We start from the raw sequence: 20,251 nt of genomic DNA, 5'->3' as shown, positions 1-20,251 counted from the left end.
TCGTATTTTATAATTTTAAATTTCATGTGACCTAAGATCCTCCAGTATATAAGGTTCCTTCAATGTAAGAGAGAACAGTATGGGACACATCTTTTGTAATAATAGTTCAATTAACAATCCTTTATGATTATCAGCATTGTATATGACTATTATTGGCCAAATAGACAAACTGTCAACATATATTTAACATGTAATTTCATAGCTACATACACATACACAAAATGTAAAATTGATTTTTCTTCTATAAATATTGTCTTCTTTTTGCATGGTCAGATCTCATTTATTATACCTCCCACACCTTTGAAATGAAACAAAAAACATAATGGAAAAGATATAACCTAATCTATATGACTTCCCCTTTATTCTATACCTATTTAATGCAATAACATGGAGGTAATCATAATAAATATAATAGGACTATTTGGAAAAGGGCATCTTCGCCTATACCAAAGTACCATATAAATTTACTTTTGCATGAGTTGTTATCAATTCAAATGGGATTATATCCTAAAATGTTTAGATTAATTAATTGTATTTGCTTAGGGTAGCATTAAAAAGCATCCCCCTCCTACTCTCATTGTTTAACCCCTTCTAGGTAATTTGGGGTAAATTTTCAACATATTTCTAAATTGAGTTGTGTAAGCCCCCAGAAGTGAAAATATTTCTACATACAATCATGTGCGTAATATAATCATTAGTGTCCCCCTCCACCATCTCCTCCCCAAGATAGTCTAGATGTTAACCCCATGAGAACTACCTGCCGATTGGCCAAAATAAATATTGTGTCCAATTTTGAACCAATCAAGGAGGGTATTGATAAGATCATCTGCAAATGCGAATTTGCTGGCTCGTTCGAAGTGAAATTTATTTCTAATGCAGCAGACTGATGACATACATTTATGAACAGTTCGTGAGCAGTACACATGAGCTCTCGGAGAGCTCTTTTGATGTACCTTGATGTATGTAATGCGCGACAAGTTTTTTTCTGATAACAAAAACAGTATACGTTTTGTGCATTGAGAGTGTTGACAGTCCATTCTCTCAAAGCTGACCATGTTCATATTTATACGTCACTAGTTTCTAGGTCAAATCTGCCTCGTTCGAAGGAACTCGCCACTTACAGTTGGTTTTTGCGGTATATCAATTTTAAACGACTTATTTTCTCAAAAAAGGAGTCATTTTCATTTTCCTCATATATTTAGCTTACCAATGATATGATGTTGTCCGAGCAATATATATGCCCTTTAATGAAATTGACTTTTTGATGTGAAACCAGCAACTGTCTCCCTGATTAAAGGTATACAGGCCAGGATATGCCATGGTTTTGAAGTGTACCTAATTTCAGCCATTTCAGTATATCAATAGGTGGATTTTCAGTGGACGATATGCCCATTTTGGCAAAAGTGCCCTTAAAAGCACCCATTTTTGGCAAATTTGGGTGCTCTTTGTGAACAATTGGCAAGAGTCGCAAAAAACACAAAAAGTAGGTATAGAGAAAGTCAGCATTCAAAAGTCTGCGGCACATCCCATACAAACATTTTTGAAGACCCCAAGCTATATCTATAGTTTTCTAGTTGGTTGAAAGGACAATCAGTGATTTGTTAAACCGAAACACTCTAACAACTGAGCAAATGGCAACGTAAAATCCTGAGATGAAAATATCAATCTGCAGATATATATAATCTGACATAATCGTCACCCTGCTACAATAATTACCCAAGTCATTTGTGTAATTTTGAGGGCAAGTACAAATATTGCTTCAAACATGCATTTAAATATAATTATTTGTTCACAATCTTTTCACAAGAACAAATGATAATGAGACAAATTAACAGGAATAATCAGAAATGAATAGGCCAGGGTGATTATGTAACTGATGCATGCTTGAAACATATTTTGTACTTTGTTTACACAAAAAAAATGATTTAGGCAATTATCGTAGCAGGGTAATACCATGAAGGTTTGTTCAAGGTAGGCTGTTGAATTTGGAACCTATGCTCAACATTTTGATTACATGCAGTCGATATTGGGAATAGCTATTAACACTTAAATAACAAGTTATTGGCAGTGTTTTATCAAATCAAAGAGACCTATTTGTTGTCAATTATGGTGCATGCAATTACACAAGATATTTCAGTTGCACAGGTAATCACACATTTTGTTAGTATTTTTTCCAATTTTTGAAGGACACTGAAATTTAAAATTATTGGGAAACAATCATCCAAAATCACTTATTAGATACATCACATAAAGTAATTACCCCCTTTCATTATGAGATAATAAATCTATGCATCAAATATATAACTGAGCACAAAAACCAGTGTTGTTCCGCAATTTTTTAGGATTCGTTGCCTTATATAATACTAGTACAAAATGTGTTGCCATGGTTACCCTTTGAATGAAAAAAGATGCAGATTGAACCCATTGAAAATGTAGCTTTTGTTGCTGGTCACTGTGGGTCATCATTTATGAGTTATGAAGAGAATGTAAATGGTACACTGACATGAGCAGGTTTTATTGTAACTTTATAGAATCTTTTTTTTTATTCAATGTGTCGCCATGGCTACCAATTTTGAGCTATCCAGACAAATGAGGTATCAAAATTGGCAGAACTAAAATTTGTTTCTTTTTGCTATTTCATTTTCAAAATTAAGGTTATTCCTTCATGTTATTTTACACAAAATTAGGGTTAGGTTTAGTTTAGGGTTAGGATTAGGGTTAGGGTTAGGGATAGGGTTAGGATTAGTTTACATAAATTAATACATGGAAGGATCAACAAAAATTTAATGCATAGAGTTATTGTCTCATTATAAAGGGGGGTAATAACTTTTTGTGATGTATTTATTACATCAAACACATTTGTTAAAATATTTTTATGCCTGACCAGTGACCATTAATGTCTCCTCTTTTTAATGAAATTATCATTTTGTTTAATGTCTTAATTAAACGACACTGTATTATGAGACTCAAAAAGTATTTTGAGACTCAAAAAAAACCCTCTAAAATGTAACAAGCACTAATTGCTCATTAACAAGCGAACACACTTTTTTATGTTACACATATATACATGTACATATTCATATGTACCTAGTGAAAATGCTGCTTTTCGAGGACATTTTATATATAGATCTGAAACTGATATCTTAAAACATTTTAATATTTTAAGTAATTGTAAAGTAACATCATGTTTTACAAGAAAATAAATCTATATCCTATCTCAGAACTGGTCTGATATTGTCTGCAAAGACCTTTAACCCATTGTATTATTATGATCATGAAAGGTATCATCATAATTTAGTCATGTTTATCGACTCATTGAAACTTTTTCTATAGTACCGGGTATATAATTGATCACAAGTGAAGGTCACAGATCATGCACTTAAAATATGTTTAAAAAATTGTAAATGTATAAGCTTGTTTTATAATACTTTCTACCAAATATACCAGTTGTAAATAGGTTTTCAGTACTTTCATCTTGTTTGTTTGCTTTTTGATGTTATTACATTTTATTTTAAAAGATCCATACATGAAAAGTGTTTCATCAAACACGATTTGCAACTTTTTTTGCGACAACATTTATTTAGTAAATAACAGAACAAACACTCGCTATTCATGAAGCACGCTTTGGCTGATCTATAATAGATTAGGTTCTTTATACCACATTTGATTTCTCCGACCCCCAGAGCACTTGTTCCATTGACCCATATTGATTAAAGATCAATACGAGTCGTGTAAGTCTAAAGACCATCATCTATTCCATACCACTTTTCACTATAGGCGTGATCGGTATAGAAAAAACAAACGTGGTACATCCCATGGGACCTGTATAAGTGTCCGTCCAACCCCTGCAGTTCAAACTTTGTATTATTGTCTGTAACAGATATCGATGAATGCTGGGATGAAATGAAAGAAAAAAAGGGATGTGTAAGCTCCGAGACATTTTAGTCTCAGGTAAATTCAGGAAATTGTTGTGATGTGCATTCAACTTTACAATTTTGTTTGCAGGCTTGGAAATAAGGATTTTGGGGCAAGGGGTTACTTGAAAAGGACTAAACAAAAGAAATTAACATAAACTTGCACCATGCTCATAATGTAAGATAACAAAGCAAGTATAGGCAACAATCAAAATATATCAAATAATGCAACATAAATTAATCAATGAGGAAAATTAAAACATTGGGATTATGTAGCCAGTCTTTTTCCAGCGTAAAACAATAGCCCCTAGTGGCTAGATTTACATTGGAAAAAGGGGCTTTTTCATATTCTACAGGTGCTAAATAGCTTCCAGCTCCCACTTATCATGCTTATTTAAAAGTATTAATGTTTGTCAAAAATGCATGGTTGTAAACACATTGTGAATATCCCTGGTATAAAAAAGAAAAAAGCACAGTGATTTATAGTGCGCTACGCACAGGCACAACGCCTAGACGTTGATCCACAAGCCTCGGCACACTTTACAGATTGTCGCTGACCACTACGGTCCCACATCATTCCATAAACCATTAAACAACAATTCAGGGACTTTGCTGCTTCAAGAGCGCACACCCTTGACATTCCACAACCAGGATCAGCTCTCCGAGTTTCGTACGGGTTACAACGAGACAAATTAGCAGTAAGTTCCTTGTCCAGGGGAATTTCAAGCTAACTCAATTTTCTCCACGAGAGCAACTAGACACCACCAGGGTTCGAACCCGCAACCTCTCGCACCATAGTCGAACGCCTTATCGATTGAGCTAATTTGACTGCTAAACCTGAATCAGAATTATTTCTAATAATTGTATAGTTGATTGAAAAGATTTTAAATTAAAATTGTATCCATGTTAAAATGAACAGTTCAGCCTTTGAAGAGGGAGTTTTTCAATTAATATTAGAAGCAATACTATAAAATAAAAATTGATTAACTGCTGATTTTGAAGTCTTTTCATAATTTGTTATCAAAAATAATTAAAACTTATAACAGCATCTTACATCACACAGACCAACCTCAAAGTAAGTGTGATGTAAGCAACTGTATAAGTATATGATTTAAAATTCAAGAAATACAATACTTACAGCTTAAAATGTTTAATATAAAACAATGACGTAAAGCAAGTACACCTTGCATAACACAAGGAATGAACAGCAACACAAGAGAACAATCAACAAAAGTAAGAGTTTCTGTGTACATATAAAATACTATCAAAACTCTGTACATTTACTATAAACACACTTATATACACTGTAAATTGGCCACAACACATGGAACGCGTTCATTAATGTAACAGTTTTTTAACACATGACACGTGTTCAACTTATTTAGAGAACACTAGTGTGAACACCTGAGACGTGTTCATAAGATACAGTTGAACACATGACACATGTGTAATAAGGGTTCTCAAATATTTCAGAACATCAGTGTTCAAACTACAAGAACACCAGTGTTCAAATGAAACAAAGAAACACATAAGGAAATTTTGAACATGTGTCAAGTGTTCAAAAGGTGTTAATGTGTTCTAAGTTTTGAAAATGTTGTCTTATTTTTCAAAATCAAATATTAATGTAACAATGTTTCCTTTTTGTGATAGTGCTAGGTAAGGAGACACTATTTTAGTATGGATATGCAGACATCTTTTCATAACTAATCTTGGAAACAGAGACAGAACACTAGTGTCAAGTGTTCTATGACTTTTACAGTGTAGACAAGTGGAATATGCAAATTGGCTCAAAGATAATATATGACAAGATAAATTAAGATACACATATATTGCAGACCATAAACTAAGACTAATGGAAACCAGACACAAAATATTAACACTAAAAGGAAGATGGAAACAGAAAAAGATCAAGGCTTCCTGCAATTAACTTCCTTTCATAGACCTATACACAAAAGTAATGCTTTTGATATTCTCACAAGATCTGTTTGGAGAATGAAAAGTAAGAAAACAAAACTAACACAAAAATATCAATTTTTACTATATATTTTTACTGCTGCTGATTTTGGCGTGGAGTAGTCAATGACTTTAATAGTAGGATGCACATGGGTGGTTGACTGCATGCCTGATATGCAAGAATCTTATCCGGTTGACAATAGTTTAATTTGATTCCTTGCTTCCAATAATTCAACATGCAGCTATCTACTGAAGATGTAGAATCTAAATTAATATTTCCTATGAGTTATTAATAGTGTAAGGACTCCATATTAAAAATAAGGGGTATAGATTTCTGGATTTATTTATATAAATTAGGATTAATTGTGTAAGGGTTAGCAACATTATAGATATAGATTTCTGGATTTATGTTTATAAATTTGGGATATATGGATTCTGGCATATATTGATCTGTGATAGGCCTTGTGGTTTTTATTCCTTCATCCTGTATACATTCAAACATCAATGACCCACATCCACATGATAGTTACTCTGGCTGTCAATATTGAGTTGTAATTTTATTATACCATCATTTTGTGGGTTATCGATACAACTTGAGGTACAAATTATACTATAGGAGTAGATATTCATTTGAATGCATATAACCTAGATTTCAAATTATATGATTTAATCAAAAAAATACCCTGAGGTTAAATGTCAGCATTGCCAATCAAAAGACAACTTTTACCACTGTTTTTATCTGTATATATGTAGTGGAAATTTTAATTGAATGAACATAGCTTTCATCAATAGCTGTACTCGATCCAACCGCGTTTGTATATTATGTAATTCAAATTATAACACAAACGTACAACCTTGGATACAATACTAACCAATCACAAGTACGTAGGAATCATTGGACTCACTTTCGTGTTACGCATGCACAGTCGCACATGCTGGCATACATCGCGCAGTGTACGCAAAAAATTGTCATGTTATGTCAGGCTGTGTTCATTCAATTGAAATTTCTACTATAGTATAGGCATGTTCAGACGGTCATAGAATTCTTCAGGATCAGTGTATGCAAGAATAACAATTCCTAAGTCAATGTCCGACTGTGTGTCATGGATACGACAATAATGAAAACAGGAATCCTTGAGTTTTGTGATGCTGGATTATGTCAGCTTTGGAATTACCACTGGAAGCTTACTGTGACCTCTTTATATTGGCACGCTGAATTAAACCATATTAAATATAATATAATCCTAGGTCATAGGTTAAACTCAGCACTCCAGAATTGCAAAATGTCTCTGTCAATGTGAGTGTTATGCCGGTTAGTGAATGGCACATTAGCTGCGCACACAATACATCTGCGCACACAATACATGGGGCAATCTTCAGTGAATGGCTCTTTTCAGAGCCACCAGTTATTTACTTTTCTCTGTTGACAAGGGACAGTCTTCAGTAAATGGCTCTTTCCAGTGCCACCAAAAATGTTTACATAAGCAGTTAAGCAAGGTCTGCTTGTTCACTGTTCACAAAGGGCAGTCTTCAGTGAACAGCTCTTTTTAGAGCCATCAGTAGGCATGGGGTGGCCTACATGTTTCATACTTAGGTACTTTGCCCAGAAGAAGTCAGGCTACTCATGATGAAAGCTTGACAGTTCTAAACTTGTCAAATAGTGAACCTGCTAAAAAAATTGCTAATTGTTATGAACTCGCGCTGTAAAAGCCTATTTAATAATGATATTGTATGGCTTTTTTTGTGTGTGATAAATTTAAAGAAATAATATTACACTAGATACAATCTTGTGCAATATATTCTTGTATCACACTCAAATTAAAAAGCGAATGTAAAGTTTTGAAAACACCAAGTGCGTGAAAGTTGTTACATTTCTGTGTTCTCTGTTTTGCTTTCACCTCAAAACCTACTTGCTCTTTGCAATAACCAGTGTATGATCCCAATACCAATTTCTGTTATTAATGGCCTATTAGAACCACAGATACTGAGTTGAGTATCTGTACACTGATTTACCATTTATTTTTTTCCACTACAGGACAAAACCAAAGAACTTGCCAGTAAACAGCCAAAAAAGTAAGTAACAACATCTTAAGGTTTCATTTTATATCTCGTCTCAATTGCATTCAGGAGCTTCTCAACAATAGCCTCAATAAACAAAAGTAGTTTTGAACTAAAGCCATAATATACAATCTTATGACATCAGTTTATTTTTTTCAAACCTGATTTTTTGATTGTAATGTTTAGACCAAAAATGGAAATGGCCAAAAAAAAAAAAAAAAAAAAATTCTGGTCAATAGAGCAATTTTGACATGTTTTATACTGATACATTAAGTCCACCATAGAACTCCATTTTCATTTTAGCTCAAAATGGACGGAAACCTTTCCTGACAGTTATTACTAATATTATCTCAGCATTTTGAGTAAAGAATAGCCAAATTAAAATTTGATTGAAATCATACATTATGGCTTAAGCTTTAAACAACTTAATTGGGCTATTCCTCTTTAATTGTTGCCGTCCATGACAACACCAACTGGTTTCTATGGCGATTGACATTGAATGTCTCATGCTTCTTTTATTAGAATCTTATTCATAAAATATTTAGTTTCTGATGAAAAGCTACAGTTAACTAATAATAATAGAATGCTATGAATCCCCAACATTTTTGTTTTATAATTGTCGGCCAAATAAAAAATGCAGACAATCATGATTTTCTATTTTTCTTGTCTATTTTAACTACACTTTTGTGCAAAATGTGACCTCTAAGGGCTGGTTTCTCGAACTATGGCTAGTGGTCAGGCTTCTTAAGCCATCAGGCTTAAGCCATCAGGCTTCTTAAGCCATCAGGCTTAAGCCCAGTTAGTCGTATATACCATGCTTACAATTGCACATCATACATCATCTAGAAAGATAAATCAATAAAATGGATCCACATTGGTAGGGCTAGCCTGCTGGCTTACGAAGCCTGTCCACTAGCCACGCATCGAGAAATCGGACCTAAAACGCTTCTGTTTTTGGTTATGTGTGGCTAATTGACGTTCTTCACAGAAAAAGGAAGTACTTTCTGGGCTTCATTAAGGTTCATCTGGACTTCTATTAACATGTCAGGGTGGGAGGAAGTTCATGGACCGTCTGAACAGTAATTGGAACAAGTTGCTCAATATAAGCTGACAGTTTACTTCACTGCATTACACTGAAGTGTTTGTGATGAAGGGCAGGGCATCAACCTCATCATTCACAGGTGTATTGAAATGACTGTGGGATGGGATGTGATGCAGACTGCCGCTAAGATTAAGAATCTTACCAATATGTTTTCCACTAAAAGACCAGTGGCATTAGATTTCATTATAACATTGGGGGGGGGGGATGGAGGTTGATGTAAATTCTGTCAAGCAATGTAGTGTGTCTTTCACTCTCAAAATAGATATCTTGGAGCAAATAGGTATGAAGGGGGTACAAATTTGCCATTTTAAAGCTAAAATGGTCAAATATGATGTTTAACTACAACATAATAATTATAGTCATCTGAAATACACACAAATTTGTCATTCTTAAAGCTAAAGGGGTCAAATATGAGATTAATTTTGTTTAAAAAAACCACAGGCATTTACATAACATGAGAGGTGATTACATGGACCATCCCCTCATTGGGCATTCCTCCCCCCATCCCCCAGGATCTAAGCCTATCGAAAACACACATAATTTAGATTCCCCTGAAGTGGGTGTGGCTTCCGGGTCTTGGGTCTTGCTTCAGGCCTGTTGGAAAGATAGGTTTGTTTGTACTTGCACTTCACATCCAACATGTAAACTTATTTGTATGTTACAGCTTTAACTTAGCCGAAATGGCAGAGCCAAAGTGGCAGTAATGATTGGATGATAATGTCTTCCTAGACCAATTCAAGGCTAGCATTGACTTGCTCACTTGAATCTTTATTTGTTTCTGTTCCTCATATCAATGGAGCATTCCATATAGGAGTGGAGATCTGCATCGATCCACATCAATCATGTCAATATGTACTTCTGTGGTCTGCATTACTGGGTGTAACATAATACTGATGCACTGCATCGTGAACGAATTAATACATATTCACTAGTGAAGTGTTACGTGTAATCCGATTATCACTATGTCAACTAGATCACACTTTTGAGTTCTGCACCACAATCAAAATGATCGTAACACAAAATCTATGGCATGTACTACCGATTCCAAAAGATGTGTGATCCAGTTTACCAGGGAGTTATGTAACCACTTTGCTGGTGAATAGCACTACATACTCTCAGTGCAACATTTACTGCATCTCAGGGCAAGGTTGAAAAATGTGGGCGGCCATCACAAATATAGGCGGCCAAATTACAAATATATGCCCAAATTGAAATAGAGATATAAAAGAAACATAACAAATTTCTCAAAAGTGGGCGACCATGGCACCTCGGCCGCCCACTTCTTACGGCCCTGCTGCATCTAACGCTTTTAAGTGTTAAAACACATGCTTCCATATTACATGACATGCATTTATGCGGTAAAGTTGCTTTCAAATATTGCAACCCTGTCCTGTTAACCGTGTAGACAGGTGCACATTGATCTGGATTTCTGAAGTCCATATTGATTCAGATTGAGTGTCCTGTGTGGCATACCCCATTGTTTCATGGTCACCATGTTCTCTCTCGTTATTGCAATTTCATCCTGAAATAGAGAAAATTCAACATCGGATGTGCAGACAAGGTTCCATCAAGGTTCTTCCCCATCCCCACATCAACCTTGCTTTGGGAAAGTCTGTCGATGCTCTGTCCTGGACCTGGAGGGTTTTTGACAAAGACTATAAATAGCAGCCAATCAAAAGCCAGAGGTTTTTGTGTGACTTTTGTGTGACTTTCGCTTTTGCACTTGGGTACTGCACTAAATTTTTTTATGTTTTGGCTTTGTTCTTTTCCCAGTAAAGTTTGTCCACTTTGAAGTATAAAGTATGCAGTAAATTATGTAGTTTCTGCGTGCCGTAATGTCAAAAGGAATTAACACACTGCTAGATGCACACAAATGCATAAGCGTCTTAAAGGAGGATTTCGTGATCCTAGCATCCTCTTTTTATGACATTTTTCAGTAGATATCCACGAAAAAGCTTATTTCCGAAATTTCAGTTGATTCCGATTTTGCGTTTGCGAGTTATGCATGATTATGTGTATTACACTGCTCCATAGACAATGTGTTGTAATTTCATTCTGGTGCACCAGAACGAAATTCAAATTTGGCGATATTTTTGCTAAACGAATTAATCTGCAAGAAATATTTGGTACATAAACATTATGTAGCCAGAGGTATCCAGTGATGTAAAAATCTCAACTTTTTTTGGGAAAAGTGGGGGGATGAGGCTGTGGATCACGAAATGCCCCTTTAATACGTGATGCATGATACGCTTGCGCAAAATGTTAGGACGGGAGAGGAGGGATTGAGGGTTGATATCGGTTCTTTGAAATAATTACAATAAAATGAGGTCATAATTATCATGATTATGTCCCTCTCAAAAGTGTAGTATAACTCCAGGAGGGGATCCATAATACAGGGATGGGCCAACAATCATTGTTGAGAAGAATTATTCTTCTCCTTTCTTTTACATGGAATAACCATAAGTTTTTTATGTTAATTCGTGATTATGCAAATAGATTGACAACATTTTCTTATTTGAAATATTCAGACTCACAGATGTGCACAAAGTTTTGAGGCTGCTCCTCCCCCATCTCCGCGCCATAGTATTCTGGATGGCCAATGCACTTGAACTGCTGCATTACTTCCATAACTACATGAACTGTTACATCGCTCAGATGGAGACAGAGGAAGAGGCTGCTGAAGGATCCACTGCATCAGCAACTTTTCAGGATGAGATTACGGCAGAGTTGGAAGAAGTTGTCATGTATACATTTCAACAGAGTGTATACTATCTCACAAAGGTAAGATTACAACTAGTTCTAGTTCCTCGAGCGCCCAAAGAGACGCGCCAGCGCCGATAGGACTGGTGGATTTTGTAATGTCAGAGAGGGGTTGTTATGGTCCCATATAGGCACTGAACAAGTGCTAAGGTAAGATCATTAATAACATTACTGATGATCATTTGAGAAGAGGATTGTTTAAAACACTTCCCAGCCCTGACCCCCCCCCTCCCCAACTCAACACAAAAGTTGGTAACCATGAGAGTTACCAAATCTTTCAAAGACCCCCTTTGCAATGATTTTTCATCAAATTTACCCCCCTTTTTCATGCAAATTCGAGGACAAAATTAGGCCAAAAACACCTTTTTTACTGGCACTAAATATTGACATAAAATTACTGGATTTTCCCAAGTACCCCTTTTATCCAAATTTCGCAGACAGTGCAAATTAAATACCCCCTATTTTGCTGATTTCACAGTCAAATTTCGCGGACAGTACAAATTACATACCCCCTATTTTGCCAATTTTGGGGTCCTCGCTACTGGTAAAAAATACCCCTTTTCTACGCTATTTGATAACTCTTATGGTTACCAACTTTTGTGTTGAGTTGGGGGCCGGGTTCCCAACACCTCTGGCAGACTGGATGAACTATGTTGTGAACACAAGCCAATATCATTGCATATAGGTTTGTGTGGTCAAATTTGGCATCATTTGCTGTTATGAGTTGCAATTCACAAATGCTGTTGAGTATGTAGGATATGAATTTTTAAGCTATTGGGGCATTTGAAACCATCTTGATATCACTTTTGCAACACATTTATGGGAAATACTAAAATCATACTCTGTAATAGCGTAAATGTAAATGGTGTGATTTGCATCGGCAAAATGGTTCACTTTTTGTGACAAAAAAGCACAGGTGTAAAGACTAGAGAAGCTGCGATCAGTGTCAGCACCACGGAGGGGGCATGGTGGTGGGGTCAAATGCCCCCAGTCAGAACTCTTTCCCCTGTCCCCCGTAAAAAACCTAAAATTATGAAAATTTCCACTTTTTGCAGTAATTTTGTTGATTTTTTCCCCCTGAAATTCACTTTACCCCCTATTGCCCCCCAAAAAAAAAAAAAAAAAAAATTCTGATGGTGCCGCCACTGGCTGCGATGCCACCCTATTGCTCTGGCTGTTATAACACAATTAAACTTGACACTCAGAGGTTTATTTTGTGGTTGGTTTAAGTTACAGGATGTCCTTATAGGCCTATCATGATTTAATGATATGGTACTAGGGTGGTTGCCTCATGACTGGCTAGCTTCTATTAGGAGCTATATGATTTTGGATGTAAATTATTGCAAAATTGTGCAAAAATGTGTATAAAAATATCACTTTGTAGATTCTGCTACATTTGTCTCATAAATATGTGTAGTGCATAATGGACATAATAAATGTGATGAAAATCCGATTCTCAACGACCGTGCCAACAATGTTCAATAACGATTGAATAGAGACGCCTTGTGCATCAGCAATAATTACTTGAAGATTTCTTTTCATATAAATTGTCTGAAATTTCAAGGTTGTGGGTCAACAACCAGCCAGTTAGGGATTTGTGGAAAATTATGTTCAAAGAAAGGGTTTCTCTTGAAATTTGAAATGCAGGAGAAAGAAATAACCTGAAAAAATTTGAATAAGAAAGAAAAATGCCACAGATTTATATAGCGCAATTACATACGATCATTGCACTTTACAGAAAGTCGCTGACCTCTTTGGCCAAAGACACACCTTATCAACCATTTAGCATCATTCAGGGATACATCTCTATACAGGTGCAGAACCCTAGTCAGCCAACATTATAATATAACCGTCACAGCCAGGATCAGGTCCCTGAGTTTTATATGGGGTAGAGCGGGACAATTAGCTGAAAGTTCCTTGCACAGGGGAATTTAAAGCTAGCTCATTTTTCCCATGTAAGCAGAAATAGACACTGTGGGGGATCAAACTGTATAAAACTTAAAATTAGACTTCAACACTTCTTGTTTATTTTGATTATGGTAGCACTTTTCAGAGCTAACAAAATCGCCTAATGATGAGGAAGTTCCCAAATGCACTCCTGGTAAGCAAGTAAGTATTGAAGTCTTAATTTTTAATTGCTCTCACACTTAACATGATTTCTATTTTGAATATTTTCTACAGACCTTGTACATTGCACTTCCCAATATCTTGGACACCAACCCTTTTCTAGATGAAGACAAAGGTCAGGATGAAAGGTCACAGGGCATGGAAGAAGTCATCCATGTTTTCCAGACGACCTTTGACATGCTGTACAGTCTGGATGTTCATCCCCAAATCACATCCCAGTTGTTTGCGTATCTGCTGTTCTTCACCAATGCTTCATTGTTTAACATGTTCATGGAGAGAGGTGAGTTTGCAGTTATCTAAACTGTCCAATCAGATGTATACCTGGTCCTGGTGCTCCAGACATGTATCCTTAGGTATGCATACTTGTGAGTAAACTCATGAAAACACCCCTTTTGGCATCTTTTTTGAGTTCAAAAACATCCCCTGTTTTAGCAATTTAGAATGATATATTCAAAGATACCCCTTTTTAATGAAATTGTGTGCATACAATACATCAACATTCTATGCATTGTATTCATGGTATTATTGTGGTGACAACTTCTTTGAGGGCAGCCTTCTACAGGTGGATCTGCAGGTTAGATTGTCCTTAATTAAGCTGAATTCACTCGATTTGTTGGCTTTTCCAGAAAAGCGAATCAAACACATGTTTTGATTGACTGTTGACTTGAAACCATCATTTTGTGGTGAAGTTTTACTGCATCCTTCCCTCCTTCCCCCTAGCTTAAAGCAATGTTAGGGAATACATAGCACAATCTGCCACTCAGTGGCATAGCCAAGGGTGGGGGAAGTTACCCCCATGTGATTATTGATCGCAACAGCCCGAGTAATAAAATCAACTATGTAATTTGGGTTTTGAGCCGGGACTTTGACCTGGGACTTTGTCCCTAACACACACTGTCAATCAAACTTTTTTTATCAACATCAACATGATCAATCCAATTTAACCGCAAGCGCAAAGCATGGAAGTTCAAGACGTGCTATAGACGTATATCATGCAACTAGTGAGAGTTTAACTTTCGCGCAACACAAAGCGCCATAAATTCCACAGATCATAGGCCTAGTTGTGTACAATGTAGTTAATGGTAATGGCACGTGCCCGGAGGATTTAAACCATAACAAGATCTGGGCGACCAATCACAAGCCAGATCCATTTAAAGATGCATTACGTCATGGCAAATTTTAGTAGGCCAGAAATTGGACTAACTTTCCATAGACAACAGTGTTAAGCATGTTAACCGCAACAAACAGATGGAGTACAGTAACTGAAAAGATCAGATGTGAAAATCTATCACAAATTAATACAAAACATGCTTTATAAATGCCAGCGTATGCATAATTGGCCCCGGGTAATTGGCAAGTGGACTATGGAGAAGTACATTGTTGCGTAAGGGATGTATAAAGTGTTCCACACATTATTGTGGGTTGTGATTCTTCTGACAGACAAACAAAGGTAGAAGATGGAGTACTCTGTCCCCTTTTACCATAGACAGTAAAATAGCTAACTGTCAATGCCTTTTGCACACAACACTGCCAACCGGACAATTTGGTGTGGGTGGCATAACATTTTATTAAAGGAGGATTTCGTGATCCTAGCATCCTCTTTTTATGACATTTTTCAGTACATATCCACAAAAAAAGCTTATTTCCAAAAGTTCAGTTGATTCCGATTTTGCGTTTGCGAGTTATGCATGATTATGTGTATTACACTGCTCCATAGACAATGTGTTGTAATTTCGTTCTGGTGCACCAGAATGAAATTCAAATTTGGCGATATTTTTGCTAAACGGATTAATCTGCAAGAAATATTTGGTACATAAACATTATGTAGTCAGAGGTATCCAGTGGTGTAAAAATCTCAACTTTTTTTGGAAAAGTGGGGGGATGAGGCTGTGGATCACAAAATGCCCCTTTAAGTCAGGAAATATTATAATGTCATCAGTCCTCATGGTTGTCAAAAATGTTTAATTTCCATAGCTGTTCACAAGTGACAAGTTGTGCTTAAAAATGATTTGGCAAAATTATGTACACACTATACTAGCCAAGCAAAGTCATTTCCGTAGTAGCAAAATATAGCCCACTCAATGTCCTAATTTGAATAACCTAAACTTCTCTAATAAACCAGATAAGCTGGGTTTTAAGGCACAGTGAAGAACTAAAATTCTATTTTTGATAAACAAATATTTTCAAATGGAAAATTTTTGGTTTATTGGTTGTAAACCAAGATTTTCAAAAGAAAATCTAGGTTGTTTTAAAATTAAAAGTTAAAAACTGAATTTTCATCTTTTTACCACATAAGGCTTATATAAATTCAATTTTGAGTTTCCCGTCGGCCCCACACTTTAGTTTGAATTCATTGTTGTGATTTTTCAAAAATAAAAATAGCACCTTAATTGTCATTTTTGCAAAACAAACATGTAGGGCGTATTTTTTGAGGAAAAATCTAAATCAAAACATCAATTTCGCTACAAGCGTTTCAGTCAACTCATTGTGATAGATCATGCATCTGATAGCACATTTTACACTCACAATTGGTCATGTAATGAAAGTCACAAAAATAATGAAAAAAGTTACATTGCTTGTTTTCAAACTTATTATGTGACGGGCAACTCAAGATCGATTGTCAGTAAACTAAAGCAAGATTTTCAATATAAAATCTCATTGTTTTTACCTTGCTTTATTTCGATTTACTTCTTATTTGTTCACCAATAAACTATGCTTGCACATGTATTGCATATGTTACCTACAGAGTAGACAGCAAATTGTAATAACACAGAAACGAAAATCATGGATTTGTCTGCAATAAAGCAGGATTTTCTGATTATTTCACATTTCAAAGAGAAATAGGTTATTCTATATTGCAATAAACAATGATAAAAGAAACAGGTTTTTGCAAACAAAAAATTTGGGTTTTCAAATGACAAATGATTTGTTGGTTATCAATAAAAAACCAGTTTGTTTTGTTACAAACACAAAAAAACAATGATGAAAAATTTGATGAAAAATCTTGATTTTTATGCCCAAAATATCATAAATACATCAGTCTATATTGGCACATTTGAGCTACCCCACTCCCTCAGTTGAAGATTTCTAGTAACACCCCTGCATGTGTGCTAATGCAATTAACTTCTTGGACACTATACTCGATTTTCACTCCCAATATTTTATCACTATCACACTTTATTTGGACCGCCCAAAATAATTGATTTGATCAATTCTAGCGGAAGGAAGAACTAATATTTAACTGATGCATGAAAAGGATTCAAGGTTTTATTTTATTTATTACTTTGAACTGCCTTGAACATATAAGTAAATAATTGGTTTAAGGCTAATAAGCTATCAGTGAATGCAAGCAAGACTAATTATATGGTGCTTGGTACACATCACAAAACATCACACGTATTGTACAATGTTACTAAAAATATTATATTAGATAATGTAATCCTGGAAAGGTTGAATAAGACCAAATTTCTTGGAGTGACAATTGATGAGAATTTAACTTGGAAATGTCATATTACCAACATCTCAAAGAATATATCTAGAGGTGTTGGTGTAATAAACCAACTGAAACATTTTGTCCCCGAGCGAATAATGTATTCACTATATTGTACTTTAATACTTCCTTACATAAACTATGGTATCTTAGCATGGGGAAATACTTGTCAAAAATATTTGGAAAAGATTTTCAAACTTCAAAAAAAGCCCTTAGAATGATATCGAATAGTCACTTTTTAAGTCACTCAGCCCCTATTTTCAAGAATTACAATTTGCTTAATGTTTATGATAGTTATGATCTCGAACTAAGCACTTTTATGTACAAGTATAATACCAATCAGTTACCAAAGGCCTTCAATAGTTATTTTGTTGAGCAGAGGAATCACCTCAGGTATCACACAAGAAACGCTGAAGATTACAAGATCTGTCTTACAAAAACAGAGTTTGCTAACAAAACAATAAGAACCGGCCAAGAAAATGGCATTCGATTGACAGATGCGCCAAAACGGCTACATCAGTAAAACTCTTTAGATCCCAAATTAAAACAAACCTTATAGAAATGTACACTTAATACCTCTTAGTTTGGATTTACTTATTTTTATTTTTCTCCCTTTTAAAACAAAAAAATCGATTAAAATTAACTGATCTCTTAGCATTTATACTATATTCACAAAATGTCAGCTTTCTTGTGCGATATAATGCACGTGAGCAAATGTTATGAAATCCTAATTTATATTCTGCATGTTCTTTATTCATCATTTTTTCCTGCTTAGTTCGTTTCTACATGAATGTATGAAAGAGGGTGGGGTGTTTGTATGTATGTAATTGTATTTTAATAGATAAATTAGGAAACTTAGGCTAAGGTTAAGGGGGTGTTTGTTCAGGCCTTTTTGGCCTTCTGAGCATCTCCTCATTCAAATGTGTTGTTTTGCTGTTATTGTATTGTTGTATTTTGAATGAAATAAAGATTGATTGATTGATTGATTGATTGATATTGAAGATTCATTATATTTTCTGTCTAGAGGTAGAATATAACAATTTACAATAGCTTTTAAAAAAGCCATGCGAAATGTAATTCCATCTTTAAATTTTTTATAGAAATTATATCAATTGCTACCTTCCTTCCTTCTATTCTTTCTTTTGTTAATTTGTTTTTTGACCAACAGAAAGGTTAACATGGTTAAAGCTCTAGAAACTGGGGGTATAGTAAGAGCCTCAGGGCCTGTCTACAAAGAGCAGTAGGGGCCTTTTAACATCTCATTTATCAGCCCTTATTTCATATTTTCTTTTGCTCGGGCCCGTGGATTTCATCCACCCAGTCCACCCGCTTGCTACGCCTCTGTCTAGAAAGTATGACAAGGGGGAGGGTTAAGAATGTGATTTTAAGAATAGGGTATATGTGATGTTACATCTCAAAATCAATATTTCTGACTTCCGGCTGATTTTGCTTGATCACATCACTATTATATATGCTCATATAATTATGCTTCTTGTGTGTTTCCATGCATTTAGGGTTGGCCGGTAACTTCTTCAAGTGGTCTAAGGGTGCACAGATCCGAGGCAATCTGGATATCCTAGAGAGTTGGCTACAAGACCATGGATTGACAGAACAATTACATTTCATCAATCATGTTTCCATGGCAGCTGATCTCCTAGCAACACCTAAACTACAATTGTTGCAGGTAATATGAAAACAAGAAGAGCTGTACAAATAGTGTGAGGTATTTTAAGCTTATTTAATGCAATGTTTTAAGTTCAAATAACATTGGTGTATTTTAATGTGTGTGTTCCTCTCCAATCATTCAGTTTCTTATTATTTTCTCAATGCCATTCTTATTCACTGGTCATGCTTCCCGGTCATGCATATGATGAGAATTTGAAAAAAAGGGATGCTTTTATGACCAGGCTATTTTGTGTAGGGATTAACAGCGCAAATTTTAAAATTTTTAATTTGAAAGAAAAATGGTAGTTTTTAAATGGCCTCATACTTGTTTTTCACCAAGGTTTATTTTTCCTTGTTAAGGTGCAGGTGACGAATAAAAGAAACCCTGTTCTACGGGCGGACTGACCTTTCAAGTATGGTCGGTCAGTCAGCCTTTTTTTAAGTGGAAATTTTTCAGAATTGGGGGGTGGGATTATACTCAATTTTTTTTTTTTTTTAAGTTTTTTTTTCCGGTTTTGGAGTTTCAAGATGTTTTTAGGTTTAGGTCCAGGGACACTCCAAAACCAAAAAAAAAACTTTTAAAAAAAAATTCGTTTTTTAATTTTTACAATTTCTGGAATTTTTCGAAAAATGGGGGGTGGGACTATACTCGAACGTGAGACTATACTCGGACGAATAAGGTAATAAAAATGGATTAAAATCACTGAAAATGGACACATTTCTCCACAATGGATTCCATGAGCAGAGCTTCAATACAACAAGTGATGACATTTGAACAAAGCAAGAAAATGGAGCAGCTAATGCATATTTTGCATCACAATTTATTTCCATTATTCCCAGTATGGCTAAATTATAGAACAAATATAAAATGTCCATCAAAGTAGTGGCTGATTTAAGTGTGTGGGTGTGAGCTGTTTTAAACCTATTCATTTTGATCTATTGTAGTTTGATTGTGATTTTAAGCTTGCGTGATAAAAGCTAAATTTAATTTCCTGGGGATGAAAACAATAGTGGGTGAAGCCCTGTAAGAATCACATGATTATGATGCAATTTTGGATTTATTGAAATTATCGTCAATTTCTTAACCAAATTGGAGCGTCTGCATTTAATCGGTCATTTATTATGTGAATTTAACAGCACAACACAAATACAAAATAAATTTGGGCTATTTCAGTTGAAATC

The 20,251-nt window shown here is 35.2% G+C and overlaps 1 protein-coding gene across 1 annotated transcript in view; it reads left to right on the top strand.

Moving 5' to 3' along the window:
- Positions 1-20,251, top strand: part of LOC140151187 (ras-associating and dilute domain-containing protein-like) — a 106,115-nt gene that overhangs the window by 68,068 nt on the left and 17,796 nt on the right. Inside the window, 4 exon segments of the mRNA XM_072173439.1 lie at positions 7,903-7,940; positions 11,556-11,808; positions 13,969-14,194; positions 18,919-19,088. Of these exon segments, the coding sequence (XP_072029540.1) occupies positions 7,903-7,940; positions 11,556-11,808; positions 13,969-14,194; positions 18,919-19,088 (687 nt within the window).

Source organism: Amphiura filiformis, chromosome 4 (assembly GCF_039555335.1).
Source record: "Amphiura filiformis chromosome 4, Afil_fr2py, whole genome shotgun sequence".
Lineage (NCBI taxonomy): Eukaryota > Metazoa > Echinodermata > Ophiuroidea > Amphilepidida > Amphiuridae > Amphiura > Amphiura filiformis.
The sequence above is the reverse complement of the archived record's forward strand: the minus strand, read 5'-3'. Positions and strand labels throughout refer to the sequence as shown.